General features: G+C 44.3%; 1 protein-coding gene across 1 annotated transcript in view; it reads right to left on the bottom strand.

Moving 5' to 3' along the window:
- The window catches only part of LOC102314361 (receptor-type tyrosine-protein phosphatase mu), a gene marked incomplete at its 5' end in the record, with an annotated part of 124,168 nt that overhangs the window by 31,833 nt on the left and 67,410 nt on the right, over positions 1 to 24,925 (bottom strand). The window contains 6 exon segments of the mRNA XM_042215859.1: positions 5,311 to 5,319; positions 9,185 to 9,375; positions 11,591 to 11,602; positions 13,277 to 13,303; positions 21,462 to 21,536; positions 23,315 to 23,433. Of these exon segments, the coding sequence (XP_042071793.1) occupies positions 5,311 to 5,319; positions 9,185 to 9,375; positions 11,591 to 11,602; positions 13,277 to 13,303; positions 21,462 to 21,536; positions 23,315 to 23,433 (433 nt within the window).

The following is a 24,925-nucleotide window of genomic DNA, read 5'->3' as shown; positions in this document are numbered from 1 at the left end:
TGCACCGCCGCCTCGGCCTGTGCTTTAAAGATTCTTATAGTTAGAATGACTGGTGGGCGTTGATTCATTTAGACTGACATAACCAACTGCAACCAGGTTTCTGTAAGGCAGAGTAAGGCTACGTCCACACGTACACGGGTATTTTTGAAAACTGAGATTTTCCGTTTTCGTTTTTTTTTTAATCCTGTCCACACGTGCAGTTTTGAGAAAATATCTCCGTCCACATGTAAACGCTAAAAACAAAATGTTGGCCAATCAGAAGTCTAGAAGCCGGGAGGGAAAGACTAAACAGGGTTTTGTACCCTCACTAAACCTTCAGGACTTCTGAAAAGTTTGTGTTTTCCTGGAAAGGCAGATCATTTTGTTACTATCCAGGTGCCTTCAACATTTCAAATGTTAATAACAAAGACAGTATTTTGGTTGGTGTAGACTCACAACTCAGGAATGAACAAAATGCATACAGCACACATAAATTATATTTTTTTAAAAAGTACATTTATTCAAAACCGATGTTGGGATTTGGGTTGTGAGAGGGTCTGTGTTGGATGTAGAAGCCCCGTCCGAGGTTCACTCAGACGCCTGTCTGTATAAACGGAGGGACGGTAAGTGTGTTAAAACTGCAGATAGTCAGATTAACAGCAACAGTATTTTGTTTCTATCTGCCATTGTAGACATAATCTCATGTAAGCAGTAACGTCAAAAAGGCGCACACCTTTGACGTTGTGTGACTAAATCTCTGTTTTCCTCGTCCACACGTAAACGCAAAAACTGAGTTTTTAAAAATCTCAGTTTTCAGTGATTGAAAACACCGTTTACATGTAGAGGAAAGATGAAAACGCATAGAAAAATCTGTGTTCTCAAACATACCAGTGTGGACGCAGCCTAAATCAGGATCTTGATCAATTATTAAAGTCATGTACTAACAGAGACTTGGAGGAGAGAGACCTAATATTTAATAATCCACATTTCACTGTTTTACTCTTTGGTTCAGATGTGGATACTGTATTGTTCTTTCTTTGTAATTGTTTATGTTTAAGTTGTTTGTTGATGGTTTTTAGTTTGTTTTTGTCTGTTTGGGAGCTGACACAGTCTCTATGGAGATGGGTTTTTGGGGGGGTAGCAGGAGGAGAGAAGCTGCAGAGAGGCGTGTAAGACTGCAACTCTGCTTCCTGGTCCCAACTCTGGATAGTCATATTTTGGGGGGTTTAATAAATTTGTCCATATTTCTAGAAATGAGAGCTGCTCCATCCAAAGTGGGATGGATGCCGTCTCTCCTAACAAGACCAGGTTTCCTCCAGAAGGTTTGCCAATTATCTATGAAGCCCACATCGTTTCTGGGACACCACTCAGACAGCCAGCAATTTAAGGAGAACATGCGGCTAAACATGTCACTCCTGGTCTGATTGGGGAGGGGACCAGAGAAAACTACAGAGTCCGACATTGTTTTGGCAAAGTTGCACACCGATTCAATATTGATTTTAGTGACCTCCGATTGGCGTAACCGGGTGTCATTACTGCCGACGTGAATTATGATTTTACTGAATTTACGTTTACCCTTAGCCAGCAGTTTTAAATTTCCTTCAATGTCGCCTGCTCTGGCCCCTGGAAGACAATTGACTATGGTTGCCGGTGTCTCTAGCTTCACATGTCTGAGAACAGAATCACCAATTACCAGAGTTTGACCCCCGGCGGGTGTGTCGCCGAGTGGGGAAAAACGGTTAGACACATGAACGGGTTGGTGGTGTACCTGGGGCTTCTGTTTAGGACTATGCTTCCTCCTCACCGTGACCCAGCCGCCCTCTTTCCCCAGCTGCTTGGGGTCTGCCGGGGAACAGCTAGCGGGGCCTACGCTATCTTCGGCTGCACCAGCTACAGGGGCCTGGCTAGCTACGGGTGAATGAAGGGTGCGAAGCCGAGTCTCCAATTCAGTAATCCTGGCCTCCAGAGCTGCAAATATGCTACATTTGTTTTATCTACCAAGAGGAACACCAACACTTGGTGAAATCATTCGATCCATCCACTCTTATCCACTGTAGGTTCGTCAGTGCTTCATTAAAATGCCTGTAGACAGATGTGTGTGAGACAACAGTCTAACAGCTTCAGACATCCATCAAACAGAGGTGAACAATGTCTCTCTCACACACAGAGACACACACACGACTGACAGCGTGGAACAAAAGAAGGAAAAAAAATAGAAAAGAATGAAAGGAAGGAACCAATGACTGCTGATAGCTGTGTGTGTAACAGGGCTTTTTTCAGACACTGATGCTAATGCTAGCTGTCTTCTTTAATCACCACTATCCTCCTGCTGTCACTGAGGTCAGAGGTCATCACTTCTAAGGAGACACAAATTGTGTCATGGTCCTGGGCCATGTGGGCCCAGTATTCTTAGTTTCTTGTATTTTTGTATTTCGTTCCTTATTTAGGCCATGCTTCCTGAGTTGTCCTGGTGTGTTGTTCCCTAAGTGTTTTCCCTTCGTGACTCTTACCCCCTGTGTGCCCCTCTGTGTATTTATGAGCCCTCGTCTCTCTTTGTGTTTATTCCATGTTTCCCCTGCCCGTTATGGCTATGTTCTTCCTGTGCTCTCTCTCTCCCCTCCTGTCTGAACCCCCGTGTACTTCCTGTTTTACTTTGTGACTCCCGCGCCTGTATACGTCATGTTATGTTCACCCCGCCCTGTCTCGTTATGATTATCAGTGTCACCTGTGTTCCCCATGTGCTCCCACTTCCCTCGTTAACCCTCTGTGTATTTTACCACAATAATAACATAGTTACTCTAACACGTTACTTAATAACGCGTTAGTCCCAACACTGATTATGGGTAATCCTAATCTCTCACTGAGGTAGCTCCTGTGACTGGCCAGCACATCATGGAGTGGGTGGCAGATAAGGAAGATAAGGACAATGGCAGCATTGTCCTTATCTTGGACAACATCCACTTCAGTCTGTGCATCCCCGACCCTCAACCTGCTCCCTCAGCATGCAACAGCATGGAGGACGGCACTGGCCACAATAGACTCGTAGAAACTCCTGAGCATTGTCCGAAAGAGGACGGTCCCTTGTGGTGCCATTGTGTTGCTGATCACCTTGTCAGACACGCAATGTGGAAGACGCACATATTGTGGTCTTCTTGTCAGGTATTCAACAATCCAGGACACCAGAGAAGCATCCACCTGCATCGCTGTCATCTCCCAGGATGGTCGGCCTGATGGTGCTGAAAATACTGGAAAAGTAAAAAAAACATGACCCTCACAGCGCTCGCCGGCTAGTCCAGATGGGCGTAGACACGATTGAGCAGGTAGATGATGCCGTCCTCAGCTCAAAGGCGGGGCCGGTAGGCAAAATGAAGGAATCCTGATGTGGTCTGACTATGGGTCGGAGCTGGTGAAACTGGTGAAGTTTCTCTCCAGCTTCGTCATGTAATTGTCCTTAGCCTCTCTGATCTTGTCCTTCAGCAACACCTGGATCCTTCTCACCTCCTCTTTATTATTTATTCCTATAATTTATAATCTCTTTCTGCTATTTGCACATTTTTTTTACTGTAAATTTCTAAGGTAAATCTGTAAATTTTGTATAACCTGTAAATTGTAAATACTGTAAAACCACTGTCATTTAATGGTCGGACATTGCATTGTACAGCTACAAGCATTTCACCTCATGTCATACTGTGTATGGTTGTGTGTGTGACAAATAAAAATTTGAATTTGAATTTATTGCCCCCTCTGAAAGCCCTCTTCTTGTCGTTGAGGAGTGTACTGATGTCCTTAGTCACCCACGGCTTGTTATTTGGGTAACAATGGTCAGTCTGAGCTGGAATAATGGAGTAGGTGCAAAAAGTTATGTAGTCAGTGAGGCTCAAAGAGTGTCTCCTCATCGGTCATCTCAAAACAGCCCTGTAGTTCTGCTAAGGCCTCCTCTGACCACCTCCATTACAGTTGGTACGTCCATGGGTCTGGCCAACAAGCCGGCAGGCATCAGAGCGATCAGCTGATCTCTGGAGTAATCAAAGCGTGTGGTGTAGCTGCTGCAATCCCATTCCTCAATGAAACTAACAGTTCCACAACAAGGAGAACAAAGACTTGCTCGACCCACATGTTTGAGAGAAAGCTATTAAAACAAAATAACACTAATACTAAGTAAAAGAAAAAATAAAGAAAAAGTAGGAGAAACTGAAACAGGCTGCATGCAGGTTAACGAATGCGCAGTCATGCATATCAGGAATATTTTTGGATCAATGTTGTTTACATGATATATCTATGGTTTACATTTCTAAGTGTTGTTTATTTGCTGATGACTTTTTTGTTGTGGGAATTTTCAAGCTGCTTCTGGAAACAGGAAATGGTTGATCTGCTCTGTTCATGTTGGAAAAACAAAATGAATAATATTTGGAAACTGCTTGCTAAAATAACCACAGAAAAATGACAATCGATTCAAAACTGACATGAAACTAAATTCTTGGGAGTTATTTAGATAATTTATGTACAGTTTGCATTTTGTCAAAGCTGAAAAGTCTAAATCTATTTATTTTGTACAAAGTCAAAGACTTTGGCAACAATCTCCATGCCTTTAACATTATTCACTTATTGTTTTATGCAGAGGTGGGAAACACCCGACAAACATCAACTCAATGGTTTTATTACAAAAAAAGAAAAAGTCATATGAATGGTAACAAACAGACCTGAGTCACAAATCCATTCCTGATTCAACTAAATATGCTGAAACTCAAACATTTAGTAGATTATAACCTAATTCAAATGACATACAAAGCTTATAATGGTCAATTCCCACTTGACGTTCAGAATTTGTTCAAATATGGATAATAAATCCAAATGTAAAGGAAGTTGGAGTTTAGGTTAGGACCAGTGTGAAGGGTCTTTGTCAGGGGGTTAAACTTCCTGTGTTTCAATCAGAGCTTAAAGAATTTGATTAATTTTTCTTATGCAATGATCTCTCTGTTTTGGATCAGGGTCTGTGTTATATAAGCTTTAGCTAAAACCTACATCTCTTTAGCTTGACATTGAATTTCTCTTGTTTAATCGTTTAATCTCTGAGGATATAAATGAAGCCAGTAAAGATAAAAAACTGTGTGAAACTACATCTTTTTGTACTAAAGCAGACGATCAGAGAAGCATAGCAGGAGGTTTCCACTCGTGGTTTACAAGGATGGTTACCACAGAGACTGACAGGGGTGAGTCTGAGCTCACACTCAGCTACTGTGCTAATGTGTGTGCGTTACTGCCATATTGTCTCTAATCTAGTCGACAAGAACACAGGACAGTAAGAATCTGAAAACCAAGAAGACGTCTTACCTCGTTAAGCTGTCCGATCACATTAATTAGTAAAGGAGAAGCATGGAGGGAGATAACAGTCATGAGTGGGGCGCTCAGCTGGACAGCTGGGATTCAGTCATGAGCTCACATGAACTGATTACTGCATCAATACTACAATCAAACCTAGGTTAAACCACAAAATCTGCTCTGAAACCCAGACTGGAATCAAGCTGGAACCAGACTGGACTCAAGCTGGAAATAGACTGGACTCAGGCTGGACCCAGACTGGACTCAAGCTGGACCAGACTGGACACAAGCTGGACCCAACTGGAATCAAGCTGGACAGACTGGACTCAAACTGGACACAGGCTGGACCCAGACTGGACTCAAGCTGGACCAGACTGGAACTCAAGCTGGAACTAACTGGACTCAAACTGGACACAGGCTGGACCCAGACTGGACTCAAGCTGGACTCAAACTGGACACAGGCTGGAACCAGACTGGACTCAAGCTGGACTCAAACTGGACACAGGCTGGACCAGACTGGACACAGACTGGACTCAAACTGGACACAGGCTGGACCAGACTGGACTCAAACTGGACACAAACTGGACAAGCTGGAACCAGACTGGACTCAAGCTGGAACCAGACTGGACTCAAGCTGGACTCAAACTGGACACAGGCTGGACCCAGACTGGACTCAGGCTGGAACCAGACTGGACCCAGCTGGACACAGGCTGGAACCAGACTGGACTCAAACTGGACACAACTGGACAAACTGGACACAACTGGACCCAGACTGGACTCAGGCTGGACCAGACTGGACCAAACTGGACTCAGGCTGGAACCAGACTGGACCCAAACTGGACTCAGGCTGGAACCAGACTGGACTCAAACTGGACTCAAGCTGGAACCAGACTGGACTCAAGCTGGACTAACTGGACTCAAGCTGGACCAAACTGGACTCAGCTGGACCAGACTGGACACAGCTGGACCAGACTGGAACCAGACTGGAACCAGACTGGACTCAAACTGGACTCAAACTGGACACAGGCTGGACCCAGACTGGACTCAAGCTGGACCAGACTGGACTCAAGCTGGACTCAAACTGGACACAGGCTGGACCCAGACTGGACTCAGGCTGGAACCAGACTGGACTCAAGCTGGACTCAAACTGGACACAGGCTGGCCCCAGACTGGACTCAGGCTGGAACCAGACTGGACCCAACTGGACACAGGCTGGACCCAGACTGGACTCAAGCTGGACTCAAACTGGACACCAGACTGGACACAGGCTGGACCAGACTGGACTCAAACTGGACACAACTGGACACAGTGGACCCAGACTGGACTCAAACTGGACTCAACTGGACACAGGCTGGCCCCAGACTGGACTCAGGCTGGAACCAGACTGGACCCAAACTGGACTCAGGCTGGAACCAGACTGGACTCAACTGGACTCATACTGCCAGACTGGACACAGGCTGGAACCAGACTGGACTCAAACTGGACACAAACTGGACACAGGCTGGACCCAGACTGGACTCAAACTGGACCCAGACTGGACACAGGTTGGACCCAGACTGGACTCACTTGTGGAAAAAAACTGGGCTGATTCATGTTTTTGAGAGGCTGCCATCACTGAACAGACGGATGGACGGAGAGTGAGACAGAAACACTGGAAGAACTCCTCACTGCTAACTTTCTGCAAATGGAGGGTGAAAACATTCCCTGTGTGTGTGTGTGTCTGTGTGTGTGTGTGTGTACTCAGGATGTATAATGGATTAGCCCTGAGGGCAGCCCGCTAGCAGGCAACCAGAACTATCATACAAACACACACACACACACACACACACACACACACACACACACACACACACACACACACACACACACAACACACAAGCCATTCCCTGTTTTGGCCCATTACCTGGAGGGAAGATCTATAATGTTTGTGTGTGTGTGTGTCTGTGTGTGTGTGGTTGTTTGTGTGTGGGGGGGTTCAGGTAAGTAACATCCATTAGTAAGTTTTTCTCATGATGAAAATGGGTAAACATGTGTAGTGCGCACGCGCACACACACACACACACACACACACACACACACACACACACACACACACACACACACACAGCTCACAACAGAAAGTCCCAAACTGGTGCTGCTAGTGAACATTATTTATTTATTTTATTTACTGTCTTCGTCTCCTGGTTATTGCTCCTCCTCCTCCTGCTCTCGCAGCCCTCATGCTCCTCATTACTCACTAACCCGCCTGCTCACAGATTAATAGACTTTTGATATAAATGATTAATTGTTTAGAGAGATTCTTTAGTTAGTAGCATTTTATGGAACTGACTCTGCTCCTTCATGTTTAACCACACTCTTCTGATTGGTCGGTTCTAAAGGCTAATAAAGCAATAATGAACAACAGTGAAATTATGTTTTAGAATCTAATGTGACAAAAGACAGAACAACTGTCACAGAGATGCCTGCAGAAAATCTGGAGCCAAATATAGTGTCACTGCTCAAAGTGACTGTGGGTTAGCTCAGGATGATAGAACCCAGCTGGTGGTGTGGGTCTAAATGATGGTGTGGGTCTTACTGGTGGTCTCACTGGTGGTGTGGGTCTTACTGGTGGTGTGGGTCTTACTGATGGTCTCACTGGTGGTGTGGGTCTAATTGATGGTGTGAGTCTTAATGGTGGTCTTACTGGTGGTGTGGGTCTTAATGGTGGTCTTACTGGTGGTGTGGGTCTTACTGATGGCTTCACTGGTGGTGTGGGTCTAATTGATGGTGTGGGTCTTACTGGTGGTGTGGGTCTTACTGATGGTGTGGGTCTTAATCGTGGTCTTACTGGTGGCGTGGGTCTAACTGATGGTGTGGGTCTTAATGGTGGTCTTACTGGTGGTGTGGGTCTAACTGATGGTGTGGGTCTAACTGATGGTGTGGGTCTAATTGATGGTGTGGGTCTTAATGGTGGTCTTACTGGTGATGTGGGTCTAATTGATGGTGTTGGTCTTACTGGTGGTGTGGGTCTAATTGATGGTTTTGGTCTTACTGGTGGTGTGGGTCTTAATGTTGGTCTTACTGGTGATGTGGGTCTAACTGATGGTGTGGGTCTAATTGATGGTGTGGGTCTTAATGGTGGTCTCACTGGTGGTGTGGGTCTAACTGATGGTCTCACTGGTGGTGTGGGTCTCACTTGCGTTGTGGGTCTTAATGGTGGTCTTACTGGTGGTGTGGGTCTAACTGATGGTGTGGGTCTAACTGATGGTGTGGGTGTTAATGGTGGTCTCACTGGTGGTGTGGGTCTAACTAATGGTCTCACTGGTGGTGTGGGTCTCACTTGCGTTGTGGGTCTTACTGATGGTCTCACTGGGGGTGTGGGTCTAATTGATGGTGTGAGTCTTACTGGTGCTGTGGATCTTTAGTGGAAGTGTTTGGAACTTTTCTTTGAAGCTACAAATTCTGACAAACCAACATGATGAACGTTTCCACTAGAATTGAAAAAACACTTCACAGCTCAGTGAAACCATGATGGAAGCAGACATTGAGACACACTGCCACCGAATGAAGGTGGAGGCTGACGGAGAGTCGTGGTGTTTCTCCGTTTCTTTGTGCTGAAAAAACAAGCTCAGCCCTAGCTCAGATTCACTAGCTCAGGTCCTGATCTTTCTGATGGCGTTGGCCTTATTGATGGTGTGGGTGTAACTGAAGGTGTGGGGTCTAGGTGTGGGTCCTGATGGAGGCGTGCAGGACTGTGGGCTTCACTTTGTAAACAAACACTTTTTTTTATGTCGACTTTTGTCAGCATTCACACCTGCCTCTGTCTGACCCCTCCCCCACAGCTGTGGATTGGATAAAAGTGTTTTTACTGTCAAACTGAAGAGGAAACTCAGAGTGTTGTCCTCACCTCATATTCCTCCTTGAAACCATAGCCCTCAGCACATTTCATCTGGGTGATGTGCTGCAGCAGGTCGGCCACTCGGATGGCCGGGTGCAGCTGTCCTGTCTGATACGGCAGCGCCTCCCTTTCAGAGTCCCGCTGCTTGTAGTGGGACTGGACCAGGCTACTGGTTTCACTGGTCATAGTGTGGCTGTCATCTGGAGGGAGGATAGAAGGAGAGGCGGGAGAGGGTGGACAGATCAGATTTAGGCTGCACAGACACATTTAAAAATATGAAGCTGGGATGGACCAGACCGACCCAGGCAGAACCAGGACATTAGCTCCAGTTCTAATGTTTCTTATTATGGAACTTGATAAATTTCACTTTCAGTTCTGTATCGGTTACATTTGAATTGTTCTGATTAAAGCTTAGCTTAATTTTGGACAGACTTTGTATGTTCACTTAAATACCTTTAAAAAATCTTCTAAATTCCTTCAAAGGTCAGCGATCACATTTACAGATCTGCTATTGAATCTGCTCATTAAATCCATCAATGCTACAGAGTGGCATATAAAGTTTAAATGAACCAGAAGGATTAAAGTTCCTGCTCACAAGCTGACATCGAGCTGAACAGGAGAAGATATGAGGCGAAGATAAGAGTGACTCTTCTGTACCACAGGGAAATGGACATCACAGTATCTGCAGCAAAAATGTGAACTGTTGATCTGACAGTTGAGAGTAGCAGCCTGGCTTCCACTGATCCAAGTTCAGAACTTTCTTAGCATATGAGGTAGGTAATCCTAAAATGCTGATAGATTTTTAAAACTTGTAGTGAAGCAGAAACTGCAGACTTCCTTTCACAGTCACGCTGTCTCTGTGTTTTTCATCAGTAACTTTATCGTCAGCAGGCAAACCAATGGGATTCTGTGTTTACAGCCAATCAATCGCAGCGTCCTGACCTCATGAAGCACAGACCGCTTTAATTTGTTTGGTCAAACCTTCTAACCTTCAGCTGCTGCTCTAACAAGTCTCAGTGAAAACTCGGACTTACAGAACACATCCAGCCACTGAAACCTGGACTCTGTGTATTATCAGTGGAAAGACTGGTTCTGTTAGATCATGTATTGGTATGAGTTGGTTACTTACTGGTTTTAGTTTTTCTTTACTGGATTAAATAGAAGCAACATTGAACAGAAGGACTGTTTACACTTTTCGTGTTGGTCCATTTTTTCCCTGAATGTTAGAAACGGTGAAGATGTTTTCCTTGTTGTTCTTTCAGCCTCATGTACTAAACACAGCAGAAACATCTTAACCAGCCACCAGGACTGTTAGAAGACTACAGGGTGAAGCCATGATGTAACACAAACAACCTCAGCTTACAAAACTGCTCAGGTGTTGGTTAATAATAATAATAATAATAACGTATACTTTATTGATCCCTGTGTGGAAAGTCCTCTCTGCATTTAACCCATTCACTCATTGAAGCAGTGGGCAGCCACCAATCTAATGCCCGGGTTAAACAGTAAAAGAGTGAACTTGGTGCTCCAATTTCATCGAGCCTGAATTTGACGGACGGCCTGAAAGAGTGAAGTCATACAAAGTCTGTCCAGAGTCTGTACTTTCCTTCAGTATGCCACTGATCTGTCCAAGGAGCCAACAGCAACACTAATGAATGACACACACAGATCACATGACATCAGATCACATGACTAGAGAGAGGATGGTGATTGTTGCTGGTTTCTTTTCACACTGCTGCCATGTCAAGTTCTTCAATAGTTCATTGCAGTTAATTGTAATATCAAGTACTGTTCTGGATCCAGTACATCATGGTCTGAGTACTGGTTCAGATCCAGTACAGCATGGTCTGAGTACTGGTCTAGAGGTGGTCCAGGTTCTTGGAGCTGCGGTGTGAAAAGAGGAAAGTTCAGAGTCCTGGAAATGAACAAACCTTTTTGGTAAACTGGTTTCTAATCAGAAACGTCCAGGACTCTGATGTGAACATTTCAGCAAAGACTTGGCTGACATACCTTCCACTATACTCTCTAACTCTGTTTTTATTGGCTAGTCTGGGGGCTGACTGACCAATCAGGAACTCTCTGTCATTTAAAGCCCAATCAGGTATGGTGAGGCCGAGAAGATGGGTGATGTAATGGAGGTGGCGAGTTGTGACTGAATGGACAAAACAACCACTATGACAAAAAAGGGAACCAATCAGATAAAGAGATGCAGAGCTAGAAGCTGATTGATTCAAGGTTACATGGTGGGAGGAGCTGGGGGTTGTAGCGTCACAATCTCACAGACGGTAAAAAATGCATCATTGCCACGCTAACTGATGATGTCACAGCGGTGGTGGGTGTGGCTCCATGCTCAGTGGTGACAGACACCCCTCCCCAACATGAGCCCACCCTTTAGCCCCAAATTTAACCACTTACCATTAATGGGCACTTTACAAAGAGAAAGATGGAAAAGAAGAAGAAGAAGACAGAGGAGACAGAGTTTAGGCAACAAATTTAGCTTTAGCCTGTTCTTAAGCTAACCTTCTGCTAACAAACAGTCAGCATGAATCAAACAAACAGCTAGAAGTAGTTCTATTTGCATTGGTAGCAGCTAGCATTTAGGGTAACCTAGCTACCCTTGCTAACTGTACCCTGAGTGCAGGACTGGTAGCCTTGGCTAATGTCAGCATCCCTTGCCTGAAGACCGATTAGCTAGCCTGAGGAGAGAGGAGAAAAGGGGAATTTATGAAACAGTGCTTACTAATAGCCTTCTATTCTGTGGACGCTTAGCTGAATCAAGTGCAGAAGTTTCACTGAAACTTGGAGCTGGGTCCACTGTTCCCCATGTAGATGTTCCTGTCCCTAACACTGCGTTTGGGTAGAACGTCACCTGTTTCTAGTCAAAATCCTTTAGAGATACTATCGATTTAATTTGACCACAGCCCTAATCACTGCTCAAGGACAGAAAGACTCTCTGACAGGTTCCCACAACATATCCCAAACAGAGCTGGAGAATATGTGTTCCATGTGTTCTTTAACTACCAGATACACCTGGGAAAGTGTTTACAGTAACACAGCCACCGTTTGTTTCCCAAGAGCCAAGCAAATCTCAGGTTAAATCTGAGGAAGAATAAAGTATACAAGGTCTGTGAGCCGAGCTCGGCTGCTTTCATTTCTGTGATCTGAAATAATGACGTGCCTACAACATGTGTATCAATATTTTCAGACTAAAAACACCGAAGAGCTGAAGAAGCGAAAGTCCTCAAAGATATGGATCGTCCACAGAAAACGTGTGCTCATGAGGTGTGGTAATTGCATTTGTGTTTAGTTATTCTTGATAGCATGAGTGATTATCAATGAGATAACTGAGACTGAATAAATCTGTCACTTGCCACGCCTCTGATATTTTAAATAACTGATAAAAATGAAGCCAAGGATTAGGATTCTTCTCAGCTGCAGCCAGACTCTGGGTAAATGTTCACATCACATATAATAATATATTAATAAATAATCAGTTTATTAATATAAACTTTTGGTTTTCCTCCCCCCAGTCCACGTGGCGTGTTGTGCCCATGCAGAGGTTGGAAGTCACAGACAGACGTGACGTCAACACAACACGCAGGAATGTTGTGGATGCGGGGATGGAGTGAAGCCCACCATCAAGTTTCAAAAACAACAAAACCAAAACAGATAAATGCACAAATTTAATCCATTATGAAAGGAAAATAATAATAAAATAAATGTTAATTTAATATAAAGGCAAATAAAAATTCTATTTTAATCAATTAAACTAAAAAACATACAAATTGACAGAAAGAAGAGTATAAATGAGAACGTTATGATCTGAAACAAAATTGTACTTGTAAAAGATGAAGGAACAAGATAACAAAAACAAGATTCCAAAAGGAGGAAAGAACCAAAAGCAGCCGAACGAGAAGCAAGCAGGGATGGATGGAAGTCAGAATATCTGTCCTTCTGTCTCTCGTCTCCTCTCACCTGTCTCTCTATTCTAGGCCTCAGCTCTGTCCACTTCCTACCATCTGACTGCCCCTTTCCTGTCTGTCTACCTGTGCACATCTGGCCTATCGAGGAAACAGAGGAAACAGAGGAAAGGTGTCTCACCCAGAATGGCTGTCGGTACGAAGGGATCTGCCATCAGGACACAGCAGCATACAGACAGATGGACAGACAGGACAAAAGAAGAAGAGAAAAGAAGAAGAAGACCAGTCAGCTCGCTACATGTCTGCAGGCAAAACATCGGCTCAATTTTGGCTAACTGATGTGCGAACACCAGCTGTCAGGTGAATATTAGGCTCGTGGTAGATGAATGTTGGTTGAGAGCATAGTTAATGTTGACTAAATGGTTGAAATGCATCAGCTGGATGTTGGCTGACTGCTGGATGAATGTTAACTATTTAAATGGCAGCTGAATGTCTGGTGAGTACTGGGCTTCAGGTGAATGAGCCACAAGGTTCGAAGCCTAAGTTTGAAGCCTAATCTTAAAAGTAGAGATAGTGTCTGTCTCCTGAATCCAAACTGGAAGCTGGTTCCACAGAAGAGGGGCCTGAAAACTGAAGGCTCTGCCTCCCATTCTACTTTTAAATACTCTAGGAACAACAAGTAGGCCTGCAGAGCGAGAGCGAAGTGCTCTAATAGGCTGATATGGTACTACAAGGTCATTAAGATAAGATGGGGCCTGATTATTTAAGACCTTGTATGTGAGGAGCAGGATTTTGAATTCTGGATTTAACAGGAAGCCAAAACAGGAGAAATCTGCTCTCTCTTTCTAGTCCCTGTCAGGACTCTTGCTGCAGCATTTTGGATCAGCTGAAGGTTTTTCAGGGAGTTTTTTGGACTTCCTGATAATAATGAATTACAGTCGTCCAGCCTGGAAGTAATAAATGCATGAACTAGTTTTTCAGCATCACTCTGAGACAGGATATTTCTAATTTTAGAGATGTTGTTTGGTATGCACATTGAAGGACATATCCTGAATGGAATTAATAAAGATAGATTGATCTAATTTAAAGTGGAAATGCTAGATTGAAGCTAGATTTAAGAAATATGTAAATTTCTACCTTATCATGGTGGAGGGGGTTTGTGTGTCCCAGGGATCCTGTGGGCTATGTTGCTGGGGGGCTTTTGCCCACTGGTAGAGTCTACCATGGCACAGACAAAGAGCCATTCAGAAGACTCTTGCGTGTTACCAGGGCCCCGCCTGGAGGCAGACCTGGAGAGTCTGCCCAAGACACAGTGCCTGGTGGCCAGCCCTTAGCTCATGGGCCCTCGCTGGGCGCAGCCCCGAGGGGGGACATGGGCCCATCCCCCTTTAGGCCCACCACGCATAGGAGGGGTTGTAGGGGTTGGGTGCAGTATGTACTTGGTGCTGGCCAAGCGGCCTAGCCAGACCAATCAATGCTCCTGAGGATGGCATCTGGGACGTGGAACATCACCTCTCTGGTGGGAAAGGACCTGAGCTAGTGAACGAGATTGAGATGCACCAGCTAGATATAGTCCAGCTCACCTCAACGCAGGCTGATGATCGATTGTGTAATCATATCATCAGATCTACGACCACATGTCCTGGACACTCGAGCGAAGAGAGAGGCTGAGATGTAGGGCTTTGCGATATGACGAAATATATCAGATGATGAAATTAAAATCGTTTTATATCATAATCGTATATAATCGTTTGTTTCGTGGTGTCGCAAAATCCACTTTGGTGGATGCAGGCAGAGAAAATCCCAGCATGGTCAGTGAAGACGAGGCAGAACCAGTTTGCTCAAACAGAAGGAGCAGTCCAAACAAATGGAGGACCTTAAAGGAGTGGTCACCTCTGTTGCATGGACATGGTTTGGTTATGAACAGTCTGACTGACATGGACCAGAAAACTGTACTATGCAAATGATGGCACTAACGAGGCCCCACTACAGACTCGAACACGGCAAACCTCTCTTTCAAGAATGACATGACAGAGTGTGGAGAGAGTTCACGGTGCTCCAAATAAACCTTAGACTCAAACGTCAGAACAGGCTTTTCCCCGCAGCACGTGTAACATATGTGTTAAATACTTGTGAATTTCACCCAAAACACATTTTTTTTTTGGATTAAATATGTCATTTTTGCATCTCAATCTCCTACCTGTGTGATCTGAGTCTGTGTGCGTTCGTGTGTGTGCACGGTGCGTGGTGACGTAGGCGCGTGCATGTGTGTCCCGGTCACAGCTCCTTTCAGCATGGCCGGAGGTAAGTCACTGCCACGTTGCTCTCAGCTAATTAAAGTTTGTTCAGATCCCAAGCTGCAATGTGAATACAGCCGAACCGCCGCGTTTTTGTTTGTCATTAAGAGACTCATTCGGGATAAGTTTTGTGGAGGGCGGAGTTTAGTAATATACGCTTATAATGAGTTTTAGCCGAGAACGCAGCTGAAATGCTAGCATGCTAAGTTAGCCTGATCGCTAGCGGCTTGAGAGCGTACTCGCGGCAGTCTTTTTTTTAACAGCATGCACTCTTTTTTTCCTTCGTCAGGAGAGGTGTACTGGCAGTCGCGTGACACACACAGAACAGACACTTACAGTGGGGCAAAAAAGTATTTAGTCAGCCACCGATTGTGCAAGTTCCCCCACCTAAAATGATGACAGAGGTCAGTAATTTGCACCAGAGGTACACTTCAACTGTGAGAGACAGAATGTGAAAAAAAAATCCATGAATCCACATGGTAGGATTTGTAAAGAATTTATTCGTAAATCAGGGTGGAAAATAAGTATTTGGTCAATAACAAAAATACAACTCAATACTTTGTAACATAACCTTTGTTGGCAATAACAGAGGTCAAACGTTTACTATAGGTCTTTACCAGGTTTGCACACACAGTAGCTGGTATTTTGGCCCATTCCTCCATGCAGATCTTCTCGAGAGCAGTGATGTTTTGGGGCTGTCGCCGAGCAACACGGACTTTCAACTCCCGCCACAGATTTTCTATGGGGTTGAGGTCTGGAGACTGGCTAGGCCACTCCAGGACTTTCAAATGCTTCTTACGGAGCCACTCCTTTGTTGCCCGGGCGGTGTGTTTTGGATCATTGTCATGTTGGAAGACCCAGCCTCGTTTCATCTTCAAAGTTCTCACTGATGGAAGGAGGTTTTGGCTCAAAATCTCACGATACATGGCCCCATTCATTCTGTCCTTAACACGGATCAGTCGTCCTGTCCCCTTGGCAGAAAAACAGCCCCATAGCATGATGTTTCCACCCCCATGCTTCACAGTAGGTATGGTGTTCTTGGGATGCAACTCAGTATTCTTCTTCCTCCAAACACGACGAGTTGAGTTTATACCAAAAAGTTCTACTTTGGTTTCATCTGACCACATGACATTCTCCCAATCCTCTGCTGTATCATCCATGTGCTCTCTGGCAAACTTCAGACGGGCCTGGACATGCACTGGCTTCAGCAGCGGAACACGTCTGGCACTGCGGGATTTGATTCCCTGCCGTTGTAGTGTGTTACTGATGGTGACCTTTGTTACTTTGGTCCCAGCTCTCTGCAGGTCATTCACCAGGTCCCCCCGTGTGGTTCTGGGATCTTTGCTCACCGTTCTCATGATCATTTTGACCCCACGGGATGAGATCTTGCGTGGAGCCCCAGATCGAGGGAGATTATCAGTGGTCTTGTATGTCTTCCATTTTCTGATGATTGCTCCCACAGTTGATTTTTTCACACCAAGCTGCTTGCCTATTGTAGATTCACTCTTCCCAGTCTGGTGCAGGTCTACAATACTTTTCCTGGTGTCCTTCGAAAGCTCTTTGGTCTTGGCCATGGCGGAGTTTGGAGTCTGACTGTTTGAGGCTGTGGACAGGTGTCTTTTATACAGATGATGAGTTCAAACAGGTGCCATTCATACAGGTAACGAGTGGGGGACAGAAAAGCTTCTTACAGAAGACGTTACAGGTCTGTGAGAGCCAGAGATTTTCCTTGTTTGAGGTGACCAAATACTTATTTTCCACCCTGATTTACGAATAAATTCTTTACAAATCCTACCATGTGAATTCATGGATTTTTTTCACATTCTGTCTCTCACAGTTGAAGTGTACCTCTGGTGCAAATTACTGACCTCTGTCATCATTTTAAGTGGGGGAACTTGCACAATCGGTGGCTGACTAAATACTTTTTTGCCCCACTGTATTTCTGTGTTGCAGGTACGGAGATGTTCTTATGTTTTGGAGAAGCAGTCTTTCATTCATTGTTTTTATAAGTACAGTGTTGTATTGCCTGTTAGATGGCGGTTATTAATATAATTGTACTGAAGTATAATGTTTGAACTATAAGCACCTGAATATCAGGCCCTGGTGATTGAATTGTATTTACCTGACTGTTTATTTGTTTTTGAATTATTTTGTTTATTGTTCTTATAAGTTGTTTTTGATGATTTTTCAGTGGCATATTATTTATTTTGTGCTTTTTGTTTTTGAGAGCTTAAGTTAATGTTTTAAAACAATTTGTTGTATTTGATTTATTATATTATTGTAGTGTTAATGAAGCTGCAGACCACAGGTCCTTTCAGCATGGCCGGAGGAGAGGTGCACTGGCAGGCGCGTGATACACACAGAACAGACACATATTTCTGTGTTGCAGATGTGCAGTAAAGAGCCAAAGACCCAGTACTGCCTCCTGCCTCTTACTTTCACGCCAGAACACAACGCAATGACGGGCGTAACACATGAACGGGTTACACACGCCCTGTAATGAATACTCACAAGGAAAATGGCAGCAACTTACAACTTGGTGGTGAGTTGGATAAGGTGGGAAGGGACGACGGTGGATAGACCTGCAAATACCTCAGAGTACACACTAACTGGACTGGGTTAAAAACACCAGTGCACGCTAAAGGAAGGGCCAGACTCTGTTTTCAGAGGCAGTTGAGGTCTGCAACATCTACCGGACAATGCTCAGGATTTTCTGTGAGGGTGCTGTGGTCAGTGTTGTCCTCTACAGTGTTGCATGCTGGGGCAGCAGGTTGAGGGTCACATGTTCAGTGAGAGACTGAGATTACCCATAATGCACCACTGAACGACACAGGAAATGATTCCTTCCTGTGGATATCTTTGTACAACTCCTAACTGCTGTAGTGTGTACTGTGCAATAGTTACACACCCTTAATATCTGCAGGGGAATGACACTCTTCAGCCTCCCGGGGAAAGAATAAATATGTGGTTTACTCTTTAGCCTATCAAGGGTATTTAAGGGTGTGTGCCCACAGTCTACATGCATTTTGTGGACTTGGAGAAGTCCTCTGAGTATGCTTTGTGAGGCACTTCGGAATATGGGGTGTCTGGCCCACTGCACTGAGCTATTTGGTCCTTATACAAGAAAGAGCTTGGTCCACATTGTCAGCTCGGTCATCGATTTTTTTTGACAAAATATCCGGGTGTAGCCAAACTACTTCTACTCGGGTGGAGTCAGAATCTCGTCACTGCTTTTTGCAGATGATGGGGGCTCTGTTGTCTTCATCAGGTGGTGGCCTCCAGCTCACACTGAAAATCAGCACCTCCAAGTCCGAGGCCATGGTCCTCAGCTGGAAAAGGGTGGAGTGCCTGCTCCGGGTCAGGGAGGAGGAGTTTAAGTATCTCAGGTTCTTGTTCACGAGTGAGGGGAGCGGGAGGACTGAGCTGTACCAGTCCATCATGGTAAAGAGAGAGCTAAGCTTAAAAGCCGAGTGTTTCTGGTGGATCTACGTTCCAACCCTTACCAATGGTAACAAGCTTTGGGTAGTGACTGAAAGAATGAGGTCGCTAATGCAAGTGGAAATGATCTTTCTCCAGAGGTTGGCTGGCCTTTCCCTTAGAGATAGAGATGGGCTCAGCCATCCAGGAGGAGCTCAGAGTAGAGCCACTACTCTAGATTTAAAGGAGCCAGTTAAGGTGGTTCGGGCATCTGACTAGGATGCCTCCTCGGCGCCTCCTGGTGTTCTGGATTTTTGCTACCGAGAAAAGGCCCCGGGGCAGACCCAGGCTACTCTGGAGAGATTGCGTCTCTTGGCTGGCTTCTGTGTTCCCCAGATAAGGAGGTGGCTGGGGAGAGCGAGGTCTGGCCTTATCTTCTTTGGCTGCTGGCCCTGAGACCCAGCCTCGGATAAACTTTTCAGAACATGTTTAGCTTATGAGTTATGTGCTTATCAGATAAAATTGAATTATCTGAGGTATACTAGGGAGTGAAGTTTTCTTTTTCATAGGAGCTACAGTATCCAGAGTTGTACCCAATGAGGCCATAACACTATTAACAAGATGAGTCACATCTGTAGGAGTAGCGTTAGGTAGCTGTTCTGCAGTGTGTTGGCACAAGGCTTTGAAGAAGGTAAGAGTGGAGGAACTGCATCATTTAATTTAGTTACATTGAGCTGAGAAAGACACTACTGTAATGAATCCCCACTATTGTAATGAATTATTGTCAATCTAAATGTTAGTGTTGTTGGCTGGATGTCTGGGGAATGCTAATATTAGCACACAGGGACTGATCGTCGTCCAAATGCCTCTGAGAATCTGTGTGGCATTTTTGTGTACAGGTGTAAGAAGAGGAACCAGCAGGTTGAGGTAGGGCTGCTCGATTATGGCAAAAATGATAATCACAATTATTTTCACTGAAATTGAGATCTCGATTATTTGACGATATTTATTTAACCCTTTAAGACCTACCATAGAACCAAGTCCGCCAGAGCTTATATAATTTTTTTTACATGTTGTAGTGTCATTTGTGGGAGCATTTCAAGTTGCGATACATCAATACAACTGTTATAGCCCATATTTTAATAATATGTATGCATTAAGTCCATAGTAACTACATTCATTGCAAAAAAGTGCAATAAACTACAAAAAAATTGAAAATCGTTTTTGGTTTTTTTTTTTTAGTTTCTACTTGGAGAAATTTAAGAGGTTTATCCCTCAAAACTTCAAATACAAAAAAGTTGCAAAAAATAGTTTACAACAACAGGGAATTTATTTTGAGTGTCTTCATAGTTTTATTTTGGAGATACAGCAATTTTTATATACTGCAGGAAAAACAAAAAAACAATCCTATGATGCAAATTTGCAAAGAAAACAGCGTGTGCATCAAAATAAACCATTTCCAGCAGTGCAATTCGAGTTCTAAGCATCCCAGAAACTATTCAGAAAAGTATAGAGTCAAACATGACTTATAAAAACACCAGTATAGGCTTTTGAAGCCTACAAGTAAAAAACTACATTTTCCACGAAAATGACGTCACTTCCGGTTTCGGACAGGAACTGGCGGACATGCTATAGTTCGAGTTGACTCTTTTTCAATGTGGGAAGTGTTACGAACAGCTGATCGGATTGGTAAAGCGTGTTTCTGGAATATTATGTTTTTGTTCCTGCAAGTGCTTTTTATGCAGTTTTTGCAAAGCTATATGTGGAAGGAAACCGTGACCGAGGACAAGCTGATGACATAAGATGTAAGTACAACTCCTCTGGTTTCATATGCAAAACAAATTATTGCGCTAGCTTACATGGTTCCGGTTCTACAGGGATTTAAAGCGTTAACAATAACAATGTATTGAATAATGACTTTAAAAAATAATATAAAATAGTGTGCAAATACTGATAACAGTGCAAATGTTTGCAATATAAAAAATAAATGAAAAATGTAAACATCTATGTTTAGTGAACTTTGCAGTGTTGCTCTGTGGTGCAGCTATGACACCGTAGCAAAGTTTACACACTATGTCTAGTTGATCCACATCTGACTCCGCGAATCCATGTTTCCACACCACTGAAGTTTTTTTTTTACCTCTCTTTTCAACCAACGGCAGTCACTCTCCTCTCCAAATAACTTCTGCTTAGCTTTCCGAGCTTCCCTTGGGTCCTCTTAATTGTTTTGATGTGTGTTCAAAATGCAAAGAGGTGCGCTTGATTTGCCACACGGAGCAGCGCGAGAGTAAAGCACGAGGGAGGGGCTAATAATCGGCTCAGTCATTTTTAATGATCGTTGAAAGCCCAGATCGTAATCGTGATTACAATTCGATTAATTGAGCAGCCCTAGGTGGAGGCTCATGCAGATGAAGCAGTGTAAAAACAGCCGACAGTGGAAGACGTGTCTCTGAGACTCATCAAAGAACTGTTGCTGGTGTGCAGTAAGTGCCTGCAGTGACTGTTTGCTTGTTCAGCATCAATCTTCATGCATCTGGTGGACACTGGTCCCTGCTGCACATCTGAGACAGTCTGAGACAGTCTGCCTCCTTTTACAAATGAAAACATTGACAGCAGTTCTTATGTCAACAGGAGGCATCTCAGTGTTTTTACCTGGGTAGTAGGAGTTTGCTACGGAGGTGCTGATGGTGTTTGTCTTCAGGGTGAAGGAGGACGGAGATGAAACAGCTGCATAGAGGAAACAGAAACGCAGCCTTAAAGTTTCCTGCTTCTTCCATTTTACAGTCACTGATTCACCCATCGCCCTGCCTGCAACTTCATAAGGAAAGTCTCAGCGATGGTTAATTATTGCTTCATTTATGTTAGCAGCACACCAGCAGCATGTTAGCAGTACGTTAGCAGGGCATTAGCAGCATGCTAGCATGGCATTAGCAGCACATTAGCAGGGCATTAGCAGGGCATTAGCAGCACGTTAACAGTATGTTAGCATGGCATTAGCAGCACGTTAGCAGCTGGTTAGCAGTATGTTAGCATCGCATTAGCAGCAGTTTAGCAACAGCTTAGCATTGCATTAGCAGCAGTTTAACAACAGCTTAGCACGGCATTAGCATGTTAGCAGTATGTTAGAAGGGCATTAGCAGCATGCATGCTGCTAATGCCATGCTAGCATGCTAGCATGGCATTAGCAGCACATTAGCAGGGCATTAGCAGCACGTTAACAGTATGTTAGCATGGCATTAGCAGCACGTTAGCAGCTGGTTAGCAGTATGTTAGCATCGCATTAGCAGCAGTTTAACAACAGCTTAGCACGGCATTAGCATGTTAGCAGTATGTTAGAAGGGCATTAGGACTGTTTGCAGACACCAAGCTGTAATCCTCAGTACTCCTTTATGAATTACTTGTACCTGGAGTTTGACCCATGATTTGAAATTGTTGCTCAGCTGTTTAATGAACACTGGGTTTCTATTTTAATAAAAGTCAGAGTTACTAGAGATTTGCAGCACTTCTTTTATAATTTTTTATTGTCACTTGAATCTTTTCTGATTGTATTAGATGATTTCAGTTTCAGACAGTCTTCTGTTTGTGGTCGTAAAGCCACAGACTTTCAGCCGTCTCAGTCTGAGCACACAGATGGACCAAAACCTTCACTGGATCTTTGGTCTGGAAGATTTGAGCAGATCAATAAAGAGCATAACTTTTTATTTCAGTTACACTGATTTGTAGTTTTAGCTTTACTTAATAACCAGAATGATGCTGGAGGAGAGGTCTGTTAGCCTGGTTTGTTGTGAGCAGCTCTTCCCTTGTTGTCGTCTACTGACTGATCCAAAGATGACGTTTGACTGATCTTCTTGTTTTCGGCCGCAGCTACACGCCTGAGACTCTCATGGTTAAATTAAATCAGAGGCTCCTGTAAGCTGACATGGTTTCAGGGCCTGTGGTGTTTGATGTCTGTGGTTAATTTAAATCGTCTCCTCCAGGGAGGTGCTCGCAGCTGCACGCCGTGCTCCAGAATAAAGAGGAAGACGGCGAGCAGAGGAGCCTGGGGGGAAGGGTGCCGCCTTGCCCTCTGACGGCCGCTACGCTGTGATAAAACATCGCCTCCTTCAGCTCACGGCAGGAAGGACGAGGACGCCACCTGCTTGGGTTTGAGCTTGTCTTCTTTCAGGTTGGTCGGCGTCCTAAGCCATGCAGCAAAAACATAGGATTTCACTGTTGCCGTGGAAACCAAGTCAGAACACGAAGTCATGGAATGACCGACCACACCACAGCCTGAGCTCCCTCGACTCACTGCTATCGTTTAGATACGGGATTATCACGTCATGAATTATCAGCGAAATGATCTTTCTTTGAAAGAAAACGTCTCGACTCGGGGAGCGTTTGCAGATCAGTCTGCGTCGTCTGTGCAACCTGTGGGTGAGCGACTCGGTCACCGAGTCTTTGTCTCACCCGCTTGTCAGAGATAGGATTAGGGATAGCATTTGTGTGCGTCGCGTGCATGTACTCACTGCGTCCGTTCAGCGTGTGCACATGCGTGTCCACCATGGTGGTGTGCTGGGAGTTGTTCACCATCAGGGTCATTTCCTGTCTGGAGCTCAGAGTTTCCTTCCTCTTCTTCGCCAACTTCCTGCCGACACAAAAAAAAGCTGAAGTTTCAATAAAGTTTTCTTCCCTCAAACTCTGATTTTTCTTTTTTTATTATCTATTAAGGTGGTATGAACAAGGTTGTTTTTTGGCACTTAAGGTGATATGAGAGAGATTTTATAGCTGTATTATCTCCATTAAGGTGAGACAGATGGTGTTTGGGTTTAAGGCGGTATGGAGTAACTTACATTCCTGCTGTGTGAACACATTTTTTTTCTTTTAAGGTGGTAAGAGTTTTCTCTGTGAAGCCATGTGTTAAGGCAGCATGAGCAGATGCTTCTCAGTTAAAGTGGAATAAGTGAGAGTTTCCAATGTGCCATTTGTCTTTTAAGGTGGAATGAAGGCTTTGCATTTGTTAGATCAGCAGGCTCTTAAGGTGGTCTGAATGGAGCTCCTTTAATGAGCCGTACCTAAAGTGGAAGCTGTGCTGTAAACCTGTGAGTGATGCTTTTTAAATTTACGAGTCATTAAACGTCGCTTGCTGCTCCATCGTTACTCCTCTCACACTCAGAGCATCACTACTAACCCCTGAGACATTTTTTTGAATATTTGGTCAAATTTAAAAGCTTGTGAGTGACATTTCAGCTCAAAGACCATTCAACTCTTTGATTCTTCTGCAGTTCTTCTGAAAGTGAGACGAGTTTTGTTAGAGGAGCTTAAATGAGAAGCGATGCTGGGGCTTCACTTTGTTCTGTTTGTGTGTGTGTTGTGTAACCACTGCAGAGGAAAAGCATCTTTAAACAACTAAAGCATCCTCGCATCCGTCCATCGTCTGTATTTTCTCTCTTTCTATTCTGAGTCTGAATAAAGAAAATGCATTTGTCCGATTGCACACAGGCACACACACACACACACACAAGCACACACACACTGAAAAGTCTAACCCTAACCTGAAAAACGCTGCCATGTAAAAATAAAAGTAAAAGCGAGCTTTTAAACTGGAAGGAAGACATCAGTGAATGCTGCTGTGTACGCATCGAGGTTAAGATGGAGGACAGCAAAAGCGCCCCGAGGCAAGGTGCTGCCCTCCTCCCCCTCATGTCTCATTTCTCTTCTTCTTCTGTGGTTCAGGCAGACAGTAAAAACCTGCAGCGTTTCTTCTTCTCTGATTCAGACCTGAACAAACAAACGTCTGCAGCACAAAATCCTGATTTACTGCAGAAAGACGATGAAAAAGCAGCATGTCTGAGAGGGTCTGTGACACGGTCCAATCGCATCAGCCGGCTGCTTTAAACAGGCTGCATGAACGAGGTGAAGGGCATAGCCACAGAGGCCGCGCCCCTAATAATGCAAACTTTAAGCTTTAGTGCAATTTAAGTGAGTTATAAAATACTGACGTTATGAAATGATCTCCATAGAGACCAATCAGTTCATTTATCAGGCTGCAAACATGATTTGAACATTGATGAATACACAGACTCAGTCTGCGGATTTATCAGGAAATGCGTGGAAGATGTCGTCCCATCCAGAACAGT

The sequence above is a fragment of the Haplochromis burtoni genome, unplaced genomic scaffold (assembly GCF_018398535.1).
Source record: "Haplochromis burtoni strain Fernald_Lab_line unplaced genomic scaffold, NCSU_Asbu1 Contig_842, whole genome shotgun sequence".
In the NCBI taxonomy this organism is placed as follows: domain Eukaryota; kingdom Metazoa; phylum Chordata; class Actinopteri; order Cichliformes; family Cichlidae; genus Haplochromis; species Haplochromis burtoni.
The sequence above is the reverse complement of the archived record's forward strand: the minus strand, read 5'-3'. Positions and strand labels throughout refer to the sequence as shown.